This window comes from Marmota monax, unplaced genomic scaffold (assembly GCF_021218885.2).
Source record: "Marmota monax isolate L192 unplaced genomic scaffold, Marmota_monax_Labrador192_F-V1.1 WCK01_AAM20220418_F8-fsc00053, whole genome shotgun sequence".
Classification (NCBI taxonomy): Eukaryota; Metazoa; Chordata; class Mammalia; order Rodentia; family Sciuridae; genus Marmota; species Marmota monax.
This window is the reverse complement of record NW_026693153.1, coordinates 6,768,565-6,787,451: the sequence shown is the minus strand read 5'-3', so window position 1 is coordinate 6,787,451 and position 18,887 is coordinate 6,768,565. Positions and strand designations below refer to the sequence as shown.

The 18,887-nt window shown below is 36.3% G+C and overlaps 1 protein-coding gene across 21 annotated transcripts in view; it reads right to left on the bottom strand.

Annotated features, from left to right (window-relative positions):
• The window catches only part of Abi3bp (ABI family member 3 binding protein), a 247,636-nt gene that overhangs the window by 156,107 nt on the left and 72,642 nt on the right, over positions 1 to 18,887 (bottom strand). For all 21 annotated transcript variants that reach the window (XM_046455259.2, XM_046455247.2, XM_046455248.2 and 18 more), the window contains exons 3-4: positions 10,820 to 10,888; positions 6,350 to 6,482 (exon numbers count right to left, since the gene is read on the bottom strand). In XM_046455259.2, coding sequence (XP_046311215.1) covers positions 6,350 to 6,482; positions 10,820 to 10,888 — 202 coding nt within the window. The remainder of the gene's footprint in view (positions 1 to 6,349; positions 6,483 to 10,819; positions 10,889 to 18,887) is intronic.

The following is an 18,887-nucleotide window of genomic DNA, read 5'->3' as shown; positions in this document are numbered from 1 at the left end:
CCAGATTACTAGTCAATTACATGTTAGTAGCATGACTTCAGGGAAGTATCTTTACTGACTTTCACATCAATTTTCTGAGAAGGTGATTTGGACTTTTCAGATCCTTTGTTTATAGAAATTTATTCCAGCAATATATCAGACATTCTATTGAATAAAGTACTGAGATAGAGATAGAAAATGCAGTTAATTTGTGATGAATTATACCCAGTAGATAAACTGAAGAACATCAAAATAAATTTAGTCTGGGGCTGGGATTGTGGCTCAGCGGTAGAGCTCTTGCCTAGCACGGGCAGGACCCAGGTTCAATCCTCAGTACCACATAAAAATAAAGGCATTGTGTTGTGTCCATCTACACCTAAAAAATAAATGCTAAAAAAAAATTAAAAGTAAATAAATAAATAAATTTAGCCTGTCTACAAACTACCCGACCTTATGTATGCCACTGACCATCTTTTGGGATGGATAAATATATATATATATATAATTTTTTGGGTCCAATGCTTATGTTTTGATAAAATAGCTATTACATTTTCTAAAACATCTCTTCTATACTTTTTAAAAAATTTCTTCATGTCAAAGGACACTTTCTAACACATTCCATTGTCAATGTTCTTTCTTCTTCTTTTACTAATCCAAACTTTTTCCTCACCCTAGAAGCATAGCTCAGATATGTTTTGAGAAGTGCTTTTTGAGAACGTCTATGTCCCCTTTTACCTGGTACAGGGAATTTGGTAGAGATTTCTCAGCAGATGAATAAAGCTTTGCACTGAAGACAGAACCTAGGTTTACTGGGAGTAGAAGAATTAGAAATCAGAGGGAATGATCTTACTCAAAGGGCAGTCCAGAAATGAGAAGCAAGAAAATGAATCATGGAAGAAACAAAATGAATAAAGGAAATAGATGAAACTTTATTTCTAAAAAGAATTGAAAAGACCAGACCTTTATGGAATATGAGTACCAAGGAAAGGAAACATAAAAATCAAAAGTAAGTTTTCAAATGTGAGAAGAAAGTAAAGTGATGGTAAAATTATTCTTTTAAAAGTATAAAAATATGAACTTAGTTTGAGTTTGATGTGCTGATCATTGTTCCTTAGTCTTCTAATGAAAATATTCCACAGTAACTGAAAATGTAGTCTTATAAATTTGAAAATGGGTCCTGGTCAGAGTTTCAGGTTTGGTAGTCATTGACATCCATGCCATTCCTCCTGATCTCAGTAGAACAGCAACATTAGTTACTGGTAACTTTTTAGAAAAGCAAAATGTTGGGATCTTCCCCAGGCTCAGTGAATTGGAATTTGCATTTTAACAGAGTCCACAGAAAGATCTGTACACACATCAAAGTTTGAGAAGCAATGCTTTACCTAACAGGTGATAGTTAAAGACAAGGCATAGATAAGGGGACATGAAGATAAGAGCACCAAGGACAGAACATTATTTCACATTTAGTAGGTTGGAAAAGAGGTTGGCAAAGGAGAGAAGGAATGGTTAGAGGAGCAAGAAGAAAAATGTCCAAGAAAGAAAGAATTCAGGATTGAGGGGATGGCCTTCAATTCCACAGAGAAGTTAAGAAGGGTAATAGCTTAGAAAATTCTACTGGATTTAGCAATGAATTGGTGACCACTAAAAGTTGTTTTCATGAAATGGTAGAAAGGGAATGGAAGCCAGGAAAAATGAATATGTGGGTGGTGTAGAAATCAAGTATGTAGCAGATAATTCAGAGAAGCTTGAGAATTAAGGGATTGAAAAGTTGCTTGGAAGACATGAGATCAACAGATGGTTTGGGTTTGGGTTAGGGAAATCTTGAGTATGCTTATAAGTAGGAGGCACGGCACTAAGGGCAGAGAAGGGGTAAGAGAGAGGAGAACAGTGAGGAAGAAAAGGCTCGTGGGAAGAAATGGAATCAGGAACACTGTTTTAGGTCAAAGATGGGTTCTTTGGAAAAAAAGAGAAGTGAGGTAGTAGAGGTAAAGATTAATTTAGTACCAAAAAAAAAAAAAAAGAGTAAGCTGATGGTGGGTGGTCCAGATTTCCTCAGTTATAGAAGCTAGGATGGACTGGGGTAGGAAAATGAGTCAGGGAATGTAGACAGCTTCCACTGAGGAGTGGTTGGATTAGAATTATTAGTGTGGAAATGATGAAATGAATATAGATACTTCTCAAAAGAAAAATGAACCATATGGGGCCTTTATAGACTGTATCAGATGAAATGTCAAAAGTGAATAAGTCCTCAAATTAGGGTAAAGGGATGGAACTTCCCCAAATAATAAAAAGATAAATGAGGTTATCAAGAGAAAAAGTGCGAGTTCAATTTTGTCTTGTAGAGTTTGAGGTAATAGTGATATGTAAAAGTTAAAATGTTGATATCTCACTGTGTATTTGTTCAACATGTATTTACTAAGGTCTATAATGTTCCAGACCCTGGCATGGGGACTGCGGTGACAATAATAGGCAAGATGCACACAGTCCCTGCCCTCATAGAACTTAGATTTACACTACTCCACAAATGGGTAACAGACATCGGGCTCAATCAAGAGAGACTTCAGCACTGAAAATACCCACTTCTTTAAAACTTGGGAGAAAAAATAAAAGGCAAGAAAAGACTGCTCTGGACCAGCCAAAAAGGAGAGCCCTCATTCTACATTAAGAGGAAATAAGCCCAATATGAAAGTGTCAGAATAATGTGAAAATGATTTCTAAACAAGTTATAATGCTTTAATAAATTGGCAAAGGAGAACTAAAGCAATCTTGAAAACTTTAACGAGTTGGAAACATGGGAAAGAAAAAATAAGTTATTAATGGTGACATAAATTTCTGTTAAAAACATTTTATTCTTCATCTGGGACAATTTGGAAATATTTTTTTGGCCTTAGTCATTTTGGGGACAAATGTGTACACTCTTCCATTTAAAGCTCATTAAGAACAAAACCTTAAATAAAGCACATCACCTCTCTCCAGTGTGGACTCAGAAAAAGATCTAAAACCATTGAAGACCCATATAGAACCCATGCAAATAGAAATAGAAATGCACCACAAAGATAAAATGATTTCCATTAATACTTCTGAGCTTAAAACAAAAAAAGCAGGCATTTTTCTCATTGGAAACTTACTCATCCAAGTCAAAGGACAAAGGAAAAACTTTTCCAATATATCATTTGCATAGGATGAAGAAGGCTGTACAGACCAATGTGAAATGGTTTTTGTAAATCAGAGACTTTACTGAGGGTTCCAGATATTTGAGTTCAGTGGTTTAAAAATGACACCACTTGGTGTTCCTGTGGCAAGCCAAGGGCATTTAGATTCCAATGGTTTTGTAAGAAGATATTCCTGAAAGAACATTTCAGCTGTGTAATCTTCCAATTTTCAAGAAATAGTCATTCCCTTTACTTATTATTGTTTATTGTAACTTACTTGATTGGTCTGAACTCTAAATTTAAAAAAAATCTGTGTGAACATGTAAGGGAAGATATCACCAAGTATGCTTTTAATTACACTTATTAATAGTTATAGTGGATTTATTTGGATGTTCAGAATATGCACAGCATTTCTAACACTTTCAAATAAAGACTACTAATTTTTCTCAAATATGCCAAGGACTCTAAATGTCATCTCTTTATTAACTCTACTAACTTGGGAGAAAAGAGGCTGAAAAATGGAATCCACATGTACTCCAAAGGTTTCTTTTTTGTTGTTGTGACTGTTTTTGAAATTCACTATTTATTAAATTTCAAAAATTTTAGTTAAAGGGGAATTATTGATTTGGAATATTGTGATTTGATGTGCCTGGCTCCATCTATTTGACGAAAAGGGAAGGGCCACAGGTATGTGTATGGGTGAGGGTGAGATGTGCTATGGTCTGTGTAGCTTGGGCTTAGAGTTGAGTGCCTGTGTTCAACACCTCAGCCCCGTTTGTCACCTGTCCTCATTTTTCTGTATTCATGTCTCCCTGTGCTGTCCAACTGTGGCAACCTCTATCCATCAGGACCGCTCATCAGATAAAATCTTTCCTGGAAATGTCTGTCGGACCAAGAGAAATTAAGAGAGCAACTTGGAAGCAGGGAGGAAATTTTATACAAATAATGTTTATGAATTTTTCAGGTTACCAAACCTGTTGGAACAGGTTCAAAGATTTATCAAGCAAATTAATGGTTCAAGTCAGGTTGCATTTTGATATAAAACTATCAGATTTCCTCCCTTTCTTCTTCCTTTCCTCCCTCTTTTTCTTTTCTTTGTCAAAAGAAAAATTTTTTTTAATAAAGAGAAGATAAAAAGCAACCCCTAAATGTTTATTTTCTCAGCATTGACATCCTGGAATAACCCACTAACAACTGGAATTATCTCAAGAAAACATGTGCTTTCAAGAGTACATTTTCCAAGCAAAATAAGACATGAACTTAGTGGTGGGTAAAATAAGGAATATTTCAGATTTTTGAAGCATCTCAAAATTATTTTTCAAAATATTGGGTTTTGGAAATATCTTCTGTGTGCCTTTTTCCAAATATTTATCTCTTGAGAACCATGAACGTATTAAGAAAAAAATTTTAATTTTTTTAGTGTAGATTTCCTAATCAAAGTCATGTGAAAGGTACTTTTGAGAATTTATAAACATTTTAAAGGCCTCTCTTTTAAGACAAAAATAAATAAAACCACAAAAAATATAAACATGGTTAAAAAATAGATGAAAAAGTACTCATATACTTGGTGCTAAGGAAGTACACATCAAAACTATAATGAGATACTGCTTCAATGGAATAGATGCCGCAAAAAATGCTAGCAATGCAAAATGCTAGTGTCAATGTAGACAAACAAGAACCTTGTATATTGCTTGAGGAAGAGAGATGGGAGACTAGACCAAAAAAAAAAAAAAAAAAAAAAAAAGGTAACCAGCAATTCCCATTCTAGGTATTTATCTAAAAGAAATTAAAGCATATATCCACAAAGTCGTATACAGTAATGTTTATAAAATATATATTCATAAAATCCAATACCCAACACAATTCAGATATCTACCAGCAAGGGAATGGATAATCTAGAATATTTACATAGTGGAGTAGCATTCAGGAATTAAAAAAGGAATGACTGATTGATACCTATGATGTCATGAATAAATCTCAAAATATGCTGAATAAAAGAAGATAGGGAAGACCTTCCCATACTATCTGATGCCATTCATATAAAATTTTAGAGTAGGAAAACCAATCTACAGTGATAGAACCAAATCAGTGACTGCTTCTGGAGGGAGGTGATTTCTAGGGTGATAAAATGTCCTATTTCTTGATTTTATAAAATGCATGGTTTTATGCATTTATAATTACTCAAACATACACATAAGGTCTGCGCATTTTACTATTGTTTAAATTATACCTCAAATTTTTTTGTTTAAAAGGGGAATAAAACTCTGCAAATTTGAAAATCAATTTGTACTTAAAACAAAAAACTTAAAAATCCTTATTGAAGCTTAAAAATTTGAATGTTTGTTCAATTTCTAAATGTTGAAACTAATGTAGTAAATATTTATAATAAGCAAATGCCATTTTGTAAGCAATTTAGTATCGTGATTCAGTGTTTAGCATAGTGCCTGGTACATGTTCGTACGGTGCCAAGTATATACACTTGATGGAACAATGAATAAATGGCAGTGTTTTAAAAATATGCTTGATTTTTCTTACTTGTTCTGCCAAAGAGATAGTGGCTCTATCTCCACTATTTTTTCTCTACCTATATCTCCCCCAGGTGTCTCTCCTGTTTTCTAAGCCAGTGATTCTAAACTTCAGTGGGCAGCAGAATTATCGGAAAGGCTGTTAAAACACAGGTGGTTGAGCCCCACCCTGAGTTTCTGATTCTCTTAAATCTGGAGGGAAACCTGCCATTTGCATTTGTGACAAGTTCCCATTTGTGGCAATGCTACTTGGTTTGGGGACCATCCTTTGAGGACTACTGTTTCAGGCACTTCTTCAAACATCAGAGCAAAGATCCATCCTTCCCCCAGCAACTTTCCAAATTTTTAGTCTCTCCTAACTACCTTCAGCCCCCTCCTCTGAGCTTTATTGCACATATTATTGCTACTGTCCATTTGCTATTTGGCTCATTCCCCCATGTACTTTCTATTTGGGATGAAACATACATCTTTGTGCTTTCTGCTCAGGGAGATCATAACTCTCAAAGGTGGGGCCCCTGACTTAAGTATCTGTGCTCCCTTTCCATCTATAATGATAGTACATCTAACAGGTTGATAAGTAAGTGCTTATGGTCCTGGTATTTATATGTTCTTCTACAGCATGTTCAAATACTATTAAAAGCAAGTGCTAATTTTCAAATAAAAAACCCAATATTTTTCATTATGATGAATTACCTGTCATTGGGACAGTGACTTGGCAATGTCCAGTCATGGTGTGGATTAATGAGGAAACCCCAGGACAGGAAGACTGAGCTTGGTGTCAGAGTGCCAACCACCAGCTGCAGAGGTTTGCGAGAGCGACTTTTACCTATGAAGACAGCAGGCAAGTTAATTATGGAAACATTTAGTGTACTTGATATTTGAGTAAAATGCATAAAGATAACTTGGTAAGATGATTTTTTTAAAGTGTGTGAAAACATTAAATTCCTTTTATTTTCATATGGTTCACACATTAATCCTTTCCATGAATTTTAGCATGATCAAATGAAAATACCCTTTGTCATATTTATGTGCATGGGTATATGTATGCATGCAAATATGTATCTGTATACATATAAACCATAACCAACCATACTAATTTTTGATTTTTTTTGTGGGTCAAAATTCCTTGGTATAAAGTTTTTAAAACCATGTATCTACAATGAGTACCTAAATGGAAAAGGTCCACACATTTTCCATAATACTGGAAGAACAGGAGTAGTATAGGAAGCACAGTTGTTTTGATGGGAATGGGACTAATTGGATTTGCAAAATGCCAAGAATTATGCTGATGAATCACTATATATTCAAGTATGTGGGTAGGCAGGTATTTGAAACTACAGTAATGAGAAGAAGAAGAAAGAAACTCAACCATGGAACCAATACTGGTTCAATCAGGATAAATAAAATAAAGGAAGCCTAGTAAAACTACACAGAATGAACATAAAAGATGCATCTTTCTATTCCCATTTAATCCCCTCTTTTATTTCACGAGACTGTTTCATTTGCTACAAGGAAGAACTCATATTATCTTAATCTAATGGAGCCAACAGCAAAATAGCCTTGTAACTTTTATTAAGGTGGATAGGAGGGTACCCCTTATCTGAGCCTATTGGTGGTTATCTAAATAAGATACTTTTGAAAACTGTGCAATTCATATTGCTTTAAGTTCTGTAGTTGTTAATTTGGCAAGAAACCTTTTGAGTTCAGATTATATATAAACTTCTGGTAGCAAATTGCCTTAATACAGGATAGTTGCCTCTTTTTACTTTTTACGGATTCATAAAATCCCATGTAATATTTCAATTCTTGCATATATTGTGTAATGTTCTAAAAAGCATAATCCTATCTCTTTAAACATTTATCATTTCCTTATGGTAAAAACATTCAACATATTTTCATCTAGTTTTTTTTATAATAAAATTTATGTTATTTGCACTTTGTCATCTATGATGGTATGGTTTGCAGAAGTCTCTCTCAATGGTCAGTGTGCTAAAGGCTTGGTCCTCAGCCCACAGCACTAATAAAAGTTAGAACTTTTTATTAAGTTAGAACCTACCTTTAAGAGGTAGAACCTTTTATTAAGTTAGAACCTACCTTTAAGAGGTAGGACCTACTGAGAGGCCTTTAGCTCCCCGAGGGTGTGCTCTTGAAGGGAACTGTGGGACTCCAGTCCCTTCCTCTTTTTCTTTTTATCTTCTGGATAGGAGGTTACCAGTTTTGCTCTGTCATACATTCCTGCCATGATATGCCACCAGAGCCCTAAGCAATGGGGCCAACTGATCATAATCTAAAACTGTGAGTCAAATGATGTCTTTATGAGTTAGTTACCTCAGGTATCTGTTACAATAACAGAAAACTAACACATACAGTCACCTGCTAGGGTTTAGATATTAGATGTCCCCCAAAAGCTCTTGTGTTGTGAGACAACACAAAGTTTAGAGGTGAAGTGGTTGAGTTTTGAGAGCTTGAACATCCTCAGTGCATTAATCTACTCATAGGTATTAGCTGGGTGGTAACAGTAAAGCAGGTTGTGGTGGGGAGAGTTGGGTCACTGGGGGCATGGCTTTGTGGTATATATTTTATCCCTGATGAAGGGAGTCTCTCCATTCCTGATCGTCATGTCCTGAGCTGCTTTCCTCCATCACACCCTTCTGTCCTGATGTTTTGCCTCACCGTAGGCCCAGAGGAGTAGAGTTGGTCATCTATGGACTGAGACCTCTGCAACCGTAAGCCCCAAATAAACTTTTTCTCCATTAAAATTGTTCTTGTCAGGTCTTTTTGTCACAATGTGAAAAAGCTGACTAAAAACATCCCTCTACTGTGCAACAATATACCAGAACTTTCTCAACTAGGACACTCTGTTTTTTTAAAGATGTTTAAAATACAGTACAAGGATAGTTATCATTTCCTTGGTTGCAAACATGCATTTATCTTTCTAGGTAAATATTTTTCAGATCCACCTATAATCATACCTCATATGATAGTGATTCAAATGGTCCATGTATGACCTCCAAAGAGAGCAGATGAAAATCTTGATTAAGAGTGGGTCATATACAGGTTGAAAAAGCCTATAGATGATTCTGATATTATTTATTCCACTTCTAGGTTGATTTTTACTAATGTAATATAACATTTTTGTATTAGAGATAAAAAGTAAAGGCCAGGGAAGGATCAAGGGTATCCAAAGTCACATGGAAAGCAGGATCAAAACTCAAATTTAGGTCTCCTTGATCATTATCTAGTTTTCTTTTTACTACACACTGGTTTAGCTCACCATGTATAAAGAAAATACTATGTAGAGATGAAATATAGAGTTTTCTTTCCCCAAGGTAACCTAAGGCTTGTATGACCCATCAAATAGTTACTTAACTAAGGTTAGATCTTAATGCAAAAATGATTAAATAATTCAAATTTATGTGGTAGATGCAAATATAAAATGAGAAAAAGTTAATCCATTAGTTATTACATCACTCCCAAATGCAGATTACAAAAACAAAAACTATATCCACTGCCTAAAAGGAAAGGTGGAGTATCACATCCTGAGCAAGATGAAACAATTTCCTGAGTTAGTCATAATGAAGTGAAAAATAATATCTAAGGCCAGTGTCATAGAAACCTCAAAATGAAATGAAGTTATAAAGTGCTGTTAAGATGTGATCACTTTCCTTTCTATATATTTTTTTATTTATAGTATGATATTTGTATCAGTTCAATAAATACTCACATGAAAACATATTCCAAGGAAATACAGTCATGAGTTTTTATTTTCTCGTTCAGCATTTTGAAATATTGGGAGAACAATTATTTTAAAGTGTGTGAAAAACTGCCTGCAAAACTCTCAGCAACGAGTCAGAAGAAATTACTGAGATTTCCCTTTGGCTTTGAGATAATAAAAGAGGTCAGGATAATATTTTATATTTCTCAAAATACTTGACCATTCAAGGCTGCTCTTAAAAGAAACGGAAATCAAGGTAAAGGAGAGGAGGGGATTGTGGTAATTGATTTCTGGCAATCATCCCTGGGTTGCAGAGTTGCAAAGAGCCCCAGTCTTCAGTATAATTAAATAGCTGAATGCTTTCTTCTGTTTTATCCCTGTAAAAAATATAGCAAGCAAACAACAACAACAAAAAAGATCTTTTTTCTGGGTGGTATCCAGTGTTCCATAAAAAAAAAAAAATAATTATTTGGATAACAGCTCACATAAGAAAAACAAAGCAAAACTTTGATGAACTCTATGGAGATAGGAAGATGCTGTATCAGATGGAAAAAGTATATTACCACTTCTACCACCTTTTCTTTCAGCAATTCTTCACTTATTTGATCTGAGAAGTCTTAGGAGTTAAGTTAGACATTGTACACTTCTAATCTCTCTTTTGTCATGCAGTAAGTGTCTGTGTATTTATTCATATGTCACCTACTTTCCTGATTCCAATCCTCCCACACTTAGAAAGTTGGTTGCTGGGGCTGGGATTGTGGCTCAATGGTAGAGCGCACCTGTAAGGCCCTGGGTTCGATCCTCAGCACCACATAAAAATAAATAAAATAAAGTTTTAAAAAAAAAGAATGTTGGGTGCTGCTGTTGCTATAGCTTTATGAAAGGAGTTGTTCTTCTGTTTGAATACAAAGAAGAGGTTTAGAAGGGAGAGAGAAAGAGTAACTAAAACCCAACTTCAAGTCCATTCAACACATGTACAAATGAGTTATCCTTTTGAAATGTAAACAGTCTCCTTGAATAAAGGTTAGACAAAAAACTTTGCCCTTGAAAGCTGAAAGGCATCATGGTGGGCAAAAGTGCTCATGTCACAGACAGAATAAGGTTAATAGGAGTTAGCCTCTGATGAGCAGAACAGGACCTGTCACTATCTCATTTTATGCTCTCTACAATCCTATCACACATTAGAACACAGTTGTAAAAAGATTAAGTATCTCTAACCCCTGCTGCTTGTAAGTGATGCTGGCACAAGATCCCAAGCAGCTTCTACCACTTAGCTAAGCAACTTCTCCAACAGGGTCACCTGTGGATCAAGGGATTTCATCTACCTACTCCATACATTCCTAAGACATCTCCAAGGCATTTGGCTTTCCTATAGGGAAAAGAAAAAAGAAAAAATGAAAAGTTGTGGTTTAAAGTTAATAAAAGAAAACCAATAAAAATGACTATACCTGAGCATGACTTCTTTTGGCTTGGAGGGGGAGCAGGTCGTACAACTATCAGATACTTGGGCTCTGCATCTGGAAGCAAGAACATAATTTATCAGTCAAATCCTTTAAGCAGCGGCATTGGAGTAGCACACCCACACCCTGACTCAGCATTCCTGGGAGTTCATGACCCTCTATAATCGCAGCACCAGTGAATGAGAGGACCGTGGAATTCAGAAAGTTAATACTTCCTAATAAGCCCATTGAGTTTTTAAGATAAAAATTAAATCCAGATTTTTCAAAGCCAAATGGGCAGGAGCAGGACAGAGGTCTTTAAAAAATATGCTAGAGATAGATATTATGCCAGTCAATGTCCATATTGCCTTCTCTCTATAAGGAGATTTTTAACAAGTCAGATCATGTTCATTCTGTCAGTCCATGCTTCACAGAGGGGTAGCCTGATGCTCTAAAATAAGAAGGAAAGTAATAATTGCATAGGACATGTGGGTCTCACCTATTGTATGGTCTGAAATTCCTTGCTTTCATGGGAACTTGAATACTTATAATCCCTATATTTGTATTGTCTGCATAACTTTTCATACTATTTTCATATCTAACCAGTTCTTTTTTTTTTTTTTTTTTTTTGGCAGGGGGAACAGGGATGGAACTCAGGGGCACTGAACCACGGAGCCATATCCCAACTCTATTTTGTATTTTATTAGAGACATCTTTTTTGGTGATCTTGACTCTCTATCCAAGGAGGAGGTGTTTCGTTTTGTGCAGAGCCGTGCCCAGGCTGTGGTTCCTTCTTATATCCCCCTTGTGAAAAAGCACTGTGATGATTCATTCACCCCCCAGGAGAAGCTGTGGCAGCAGCTAAATTGCTGAGGCTGGCTTTGAACTCGTGATCCTCCTGCTCAGCCTCCCACGTCACTGGGATAACAGGCATGCGCCACTGTGCCCGGCCTAACCAGTCATTTCTAATAAACATTCTTTAAACAAAGTCACAATTTACAGGTTGGAATAATTTCCACATGAAAAAAAATGTATCATTGAAATATGTTAATAAAGAAGCTTTTAAAAATATTTAGGTTTTAACAAAATTATGTTAAAGCAATCAGTATGTGCTAACTCTAAAGGGACTAATAATTTATCAAATATTCTTTTTTTAAACTGATGCTTCCAAGATGAATGGTTGGTGAAACATGAATAAACCAAATGTATCTAAGGCACACAAAATCCACTTTATCAGCAGCTCTGTTGGATTAACTGGTTGATGAGTATTATCTACAACATCTCTTCAGGAACTCCAGACCTTAAAATTCTTTCTACACCAAATTTCATTTGGATGCTGTGGTCAACCAGGGTTCATCCCCTCTTGCTTAAGCAAATCTCAGATCTTAATTTTGTTTTCATTCTGGATTTAAATATTTCCCCTCTGTGAGTTTGGATCAGAGGCCTTCTTGCTCAAATTTGTCCAGAGCTGACTTCATTTTCAGACAGAGAATCTGGTAACTCAATTGCTTTTAATGACTTGTGCCTTTGTCTTTTCCTAGACACCCTCCAGAGCACAATTTGCTATAACCTGCCACAATAACCACTAGTGTAGAAAGCAACCCAGGCAACCTCTCTAACTCACCTTAGGATTGTGTTTGTGTATCATATAGTTGTCTTGTGAATACCACACAGATGAAGGAGTATTCATTCTATTCCAGAGTCCCATGTGTTTGGAACTCTTGCTTATTGGGACTCAGGTAATAAGAAACTGCCATGTACCAAATGCTTTCTATGTGATAGACTGTTGAGAACTTTACATCCATAACTGAATTACTCCTCATGACAATGGTGTCAGTGAGGTCACTGAGGCAAAATGAGCTTCACAGGTACGAACACAAATAGTCATGGGGCCCATCCTCATAGGGGCCCATGCTTCGCTTAATACCCCATTGTCACCATCTTGATATTCTCAATACTTTCATCTATGAACTTGTCTTTTGAAAGTCGGATGAGACCATTGAGCATGCATGTGAGCACTGGAGATGGGCATATGTGTCTGAATTTTTGCCTCTCCATTTGCACACAGAATTCCAGGTGCTTCATTAGAATAGTATTCCCGAAGATCCACAGTGTGCAGAATTCAGCAAGACTTAAAGTAGAATGAATGGGACAAGCATGTCACTTCTCTGGCTAAGGAGCATGGAGGAGCTCACGGAGAGCTCTGACATGCCACACTATCCATTTGAGTCCAAATTTGCTTTAAATGGGGAAAGGAGGCAATGGTGTTTGAAGAAACACAGATGATCGAGGAATCCTGTCATATTGCTTCTCACTCCTATTACTTCTCTGTGTTAGCCAACCACTTATGCTGAAAATTATTAACAGAAAGGAAGGAAATGATAGGGCAGTTTGTAATTCCTTTTCTATTTCTCCTCATCCATAAATCAGAGAGAGAGAAAAAAACATTCATAGAATGCACATGTAATGAAAATTAAATAAAAAGTTGAATTAGTTTTGTGCAGCATTTTCATTAGTCTGGCAGGAAAGAAATACATATACATGTGAAAAATTGTGCAGAACAGAAATGGAAATGTTTTTAGTTGTTTTATCTTCTTGTGTCTATATTTCTGATGGAGCACAAAGAGTCCCACAATACACATATGTTGGAAGTATTTAATGAGCACTGAGCCTACACATGCACGCAGGTCCTGACATCTGTTCCAATTTGTAATTGGCAGTAACAGCCTATGCTTTATGCAAAGTGACTGTGAACATAACAATTATTTTGAAGTTGCTCATGTAATCATATGTCTTAGATCATAACACAATCTTTGGCTTCTGTATTTTTCTAGTATTTCAAGACTTCTAAAAATTTTTAAGCACAATTAACTAGCTTGCAACATTGCATAGGCTTAACTAGTAGGAATGAAAATTTAAGATAACTATATTGTACACAAATTTTGTAAATTGACATTTTTAACATGTGCCTTCTCTAAATTAAGACATACTAGGTTTTGGCAAAATTTCTGATAAGGCCACAATGTATATATTGTTGCTATGAGTCTACACATTTGTTTAATTTGTTTAATATTGAAAATGTCCTATGGGAGAGCATAAGACAGTTTTCTGTTTAAGGAAATCAAATACTGACTGAATCCATTTTCCACTTTGAGGTGGTTCTGCTCTGTACAGAATGTGTTTATCTTCTTCAATCATAAAACAGATTTTCCTTTTCTCTCAGAGAGGATCTCAAATCAGAGGATTAGCAATTTGCAGCTTCGTGTGAGTAAATTTACTTTAATACAGTAGTGCTTATACATAATATATTCTACTTAATTACATAAGAAAAATATAAGTTCTCCAATAAATAGACACAGGGCATAAAACAATAATTGGGAATAATCTTTTCACCTAGTGCCCTTCCCAATTCCTTTCCTTAGTCCCTGAAATCATAAGGTTTAAAGAGGCACTTTCCAGGTAAACTAAAGAGAGTCTGGCTTGCAATGTCTTATAACAGATCAGATCTGTTGAGACTGTAGGTTTTACCCTGGCAGGGGAGGGAAGAGATTCCCTCTGCTGAGACTATCCTGCTTTAAAGATCTAGGTCTCTTTAAATACAATCAAGGTCAGATGACCTTCAAGACCCAGAGAAAAGTTTCAAGAGCAAAATATATTCTACCTTGGCTCTCAGCCTCTTAAGGACTGTAAACACTTTTAGGGAGTAATCATTTTCATTTTTGATGATAAAAAAGTGTGATTATTCCTACTGTGATTTAGAGGTTGAAAAAGAACACTCCTGCTGAGTCCCTAGAGGGGAAGAGACAGCTCTATGTAGGTCCCAGTGGAAAAGGCTAGAATTGCCTCCAACCCTGATCTCCTTGGCTGGCAGGAATGTTGGAAGCTACTGCTTTGGTGCACACAGAATGGGCATCTTGAGCTGCCTCACAGAAGACCAATGGGAGAACATTGGGCACTGAGCCAGTGGGCTGCTTTTAAGGGCCTTCTGTGGGGATCTGTGCCATCCATGCTAGGATTCTGGCCAGCAGGCACCTGATCAGATGGTGGAAGGCCCACACCTGAGGCTTAGTACAAGAGAGAGGTTTCCAAAAGGAGCCTACCCTGGGTTTCTTCAACTGCATGTGAAACTCAGACAGACTTCCATTTGGGCCATACTGGTTCCCTGGGATTTTGAAAACTGGGAAGAAATGTAGTCCTAATGAAAATTTAATTTCATACTAATCTGGCAGGTGTGAGTTTACTGCTTTGAATTAGATTCAGAGATATAAAAAGCAACACATCAGGTCTAAACCCCAAATGGTAATTTGGCAGTATTGAATATAAAGTCATTTTATGAGAAATGGCATATGAAAAATTCAGAATTCTATATTTCATTGAGTCTAAGACACACTTTTCCCACATCTGTGAACACCTCTCCAATGCATTTTAAAATTGATGGTCTCTGATGGGGTAGAGGGTGCAGTTGGCTGGGAGCTGTGATCCTGCTGCTGTTGCATGACATCTTTAAGGTCAAGAAAGTGACAGCTTCAAAACTGGCAGAAGAGGGTCAGCGATCTGGAAGACACCCCCGAGAACTATTTCTAAAACACTACATCACCTGTATTCTTGATGGCACAGAAAATGATACTGTATGGAAAGGCAAGGAGATTGGTAACTCTGTGTCAAATGGAGAGAAGTTGGACTCTCAACCTTTCCTTTTCTTTATTGTAGTTTTAGTGTATTTTTTAAAGTAATAGATATCTTCTTCCCATAATTCAAACCACAGTCTTACCATGAGAAAAACTTCAGATAAAACTAAATCGAAGAACATCACTAAATGTCTAATGAGGATCCCTCAAAACTTTCAAGGTCATCAAAAACAAGAAGAATCTGAGAAATGGACAGTCTACAGGAGACAGGACTATTAAATGTAATGTGGTAGCCTAGATGGTATTCCAGACAGGGAAAAAAAAGACCTTAGGCAAGAACTAAGGAAATCAAATAGAATACATATGTCTACTAATAATATGTCTACTATCATTACATCATTAATTGTGATAAATGTACCACACTAATGTAAGATGTTAATGATGGATGAAATGGATATTAAAGTACCAAATTTTCTGCATTATCTTTACAGCTTTTCTATAAATATAAAACTTTTCTAAAATAAAATTTTGACAAAAAAGAGTAATAGATAAGATGAAATTTATACATTGATAATTTAAAGGATGCTTTTTCAGTAAGTACAAAATAAAAGCCCTAAGGGATATGAAAAGTGTCATTTATTAGTGGCTTTATTAATTCTTAGTTTATATAAAATAGTGATATAATTTAGTTAAAGCTACTTTAGAAATTGATGTAACAAGGTTAACTTTTAATTAGAAGTCAGTGTAGCTCGCCATAAAGCCCATAGTAAGAATTAAAATCACTTATAAAACTTGAAACAGATCATGCTTATGAAAATCTCCATAACGGTAATATTACCACTTCTTGTTTGTATCTGTGTGATCACATGCCATATTTAGCTGTAATTCAAACTGTGTGTGTACGATTTAATTTTGAGGATTCTATCTCTTAATACTTAGCAGACAGCTTCTGTACTGAGCTGAGAACTTGTTGCCTACTTGTTGGATCTGAGAAAAGGGACCTAACTGTGGTCATGGAGCAGACAAGCAGAGAAAGCTCCACCAGGGCCCTTGGCTCTACAGTTCTGCCTCAGTTGCCTGTCTAGCTGCAGACACATGCCCTGGCTTGCTGCTCCATGAGGGAAAGAGGGTGAGGGAATCTTCCCTAAGAAAGTGTTTAGGAGAGGTGGGCAGTGCTGTGGGGAATTGAAAGTTTTAAAAAAATGTAAAATACTACTTGTATCTATTCATTTCTTGAAAGGTCACTTACTGGGTATTTCTAAATTTCAGGATGGTGACCAACCTTGTTCCCCACCCACCCCACCCATTCTTATATTCTGGTGACAGAGAACTGAGCAATAACAACAAATTGACATCATGACAGCAAATTGGTTTCAGCAATGGGGTGCAAATGATTCATATTTAAACTGTAGTCCACAATCATCCTGAAGCCCAATTACTGGAATATGACAGCGTCCGGTAGTATTGATAGGACAGATGTATCATTCCACAGGCAGAATCAACAATAGCACAACTAAACCTACCACAAAATACATCGATAATAATTATGTGACCCTAAAGTAATTACATACGCAAAGACTAGAACAGCAGCAATTGATAGTCTCAATCCAAGAACATCACTGATTCCTTTTTAGGAAGGCGGGGGTCCCTTTTGGAAAAACCAACCAACCAACCACGAATGGAGTACTTCTTTAGAAAATTGTGGAAATCCCATTGTCTCCTTGGGCATATGCTAAATTGTAGCTTTGTAAAGTCTCATGGTTGCCAGATGTTCAAGTAGAATACAGAATAGCATAATATTAGTGCTGCACTAACTCTACTATGTTTACTAAATTTATGAATAAAACTTTAGTATTTTTAATAAATAAATTAGTTCAATAGCACACATTATCCTTAGTTGTACATAAAAAAGAATGTCTATAGAATTATAATCATCACAAACTCACATAGTCCTCAATCTTTTAAAGTATTTCTAATCCCCTGTGGAAAAAGTTTGTGGCTGAAGATCATCTGGACCTGGGCCACACACATTCCCCATTCAAGCTTTACTCATTTATGTACCTTTAAGCCTGGAAAATTCACAATTGCTCAATAAATATGTTCTGAAAGAAAGAATGAATCTATTCTTCTCTCCCTTTAGTACCAGAGGCTTAGAATCAAAATGCAGGAAGCTTGAGGCTTTGTAAGAAGAATGAAAAAATATTTAGGGGCTGGGAAATTGCACTGTTATCAAAATAAATAATATTTTTGAAAGCTCAAATTTTAATTGGATAGTTAGTCTGTGATGAGACTACTTACAGAACTTTTGTTGTTATTGTTACATTTTTCTTATAAACAGTTGTGTTTTAGTGTAGAATAACAAATCTTTCCCTTCTTTGCCTGAAAAAATAATTGGAAAGGAAATTTTAAAGCAAATCCTACAGTATTTGGTAATTATTTCCATTGAACAGTACAAAATCTGCTGAATAATGAGCCCACACCCAGTTTGACAGGACATACTGTTATGCCCCCTGGCTCAAAGAGAATTCTGACTTCTTTTAGCCTTTAAAATGCAGTCTTCGGGCCCCTGGGATGGGACAAGTTTATCCAGCCACGTTACACAGCAAGCACAAAAATGAGCAGGAACACTGTCACTGATGGGATTCCAGAACGCTCACAGACCTGTTCCAAAGGAAACTTAGAGCTTATGTTGATGTATGTGTTATAAGTGAAGTTGTTCAGGGTTGATGACAGCACTGAGCAGCTCTGCATCTCCATGTTGTGGAGTCAGTGAGTGGAAGAGAGGGTGTAGAGGGGAGCAGGAAGGCAGGCTATTTGGGGAGAAAGAATTTAGTTATGGTTTAGTTATATGCTGTACCCCAAAGCTCTTGGATTAGGTAATGGAAGAATTTTCAGAGGTGAAATTGTTGGGTTATAAGAGTCTTTAACTTAACTTGTGAATTAACCCACCGATAAGTATTAATTGGATAACTGTAGGAAGGTAGGGTATGACTAGGGGAGGTAAGTCACTGGGAGCGTGCCTTTGGAGTTTCTATTTTGTCCTTGATGCTTTGCTTCCTGGTGTCATGTCCTGAGCTGCTTTTCTCTGCCTCACCCTTCCACCATGATGTTCTGCCACACCTTGGGCCCAGAGCTATGGACTGAGCTATGATCATCTATGGACAGAGATCTCTGAAACCATGAGTCCTTTTTGTTTTCTTCTCAGATCTTTTGATCACAGACATTAAAAAAAAGCTGACTAAAACACAGGACTTCTCCTTTCAGTGTGCTACCAAAGCTCTGCTATACTCCTTCACCACCCTCAACCTACCAAGGTTGTCTGGAAGAGAAGATGCACATACTCTTTTTCCATACAGAAGGTCACTGCAAAGATACATTCCTTTGAAGGAGACATTATTGGAAATTTCTTTCATTTGGTGAGTGTTTGAGAGGCAGTGCTATTGAAAACA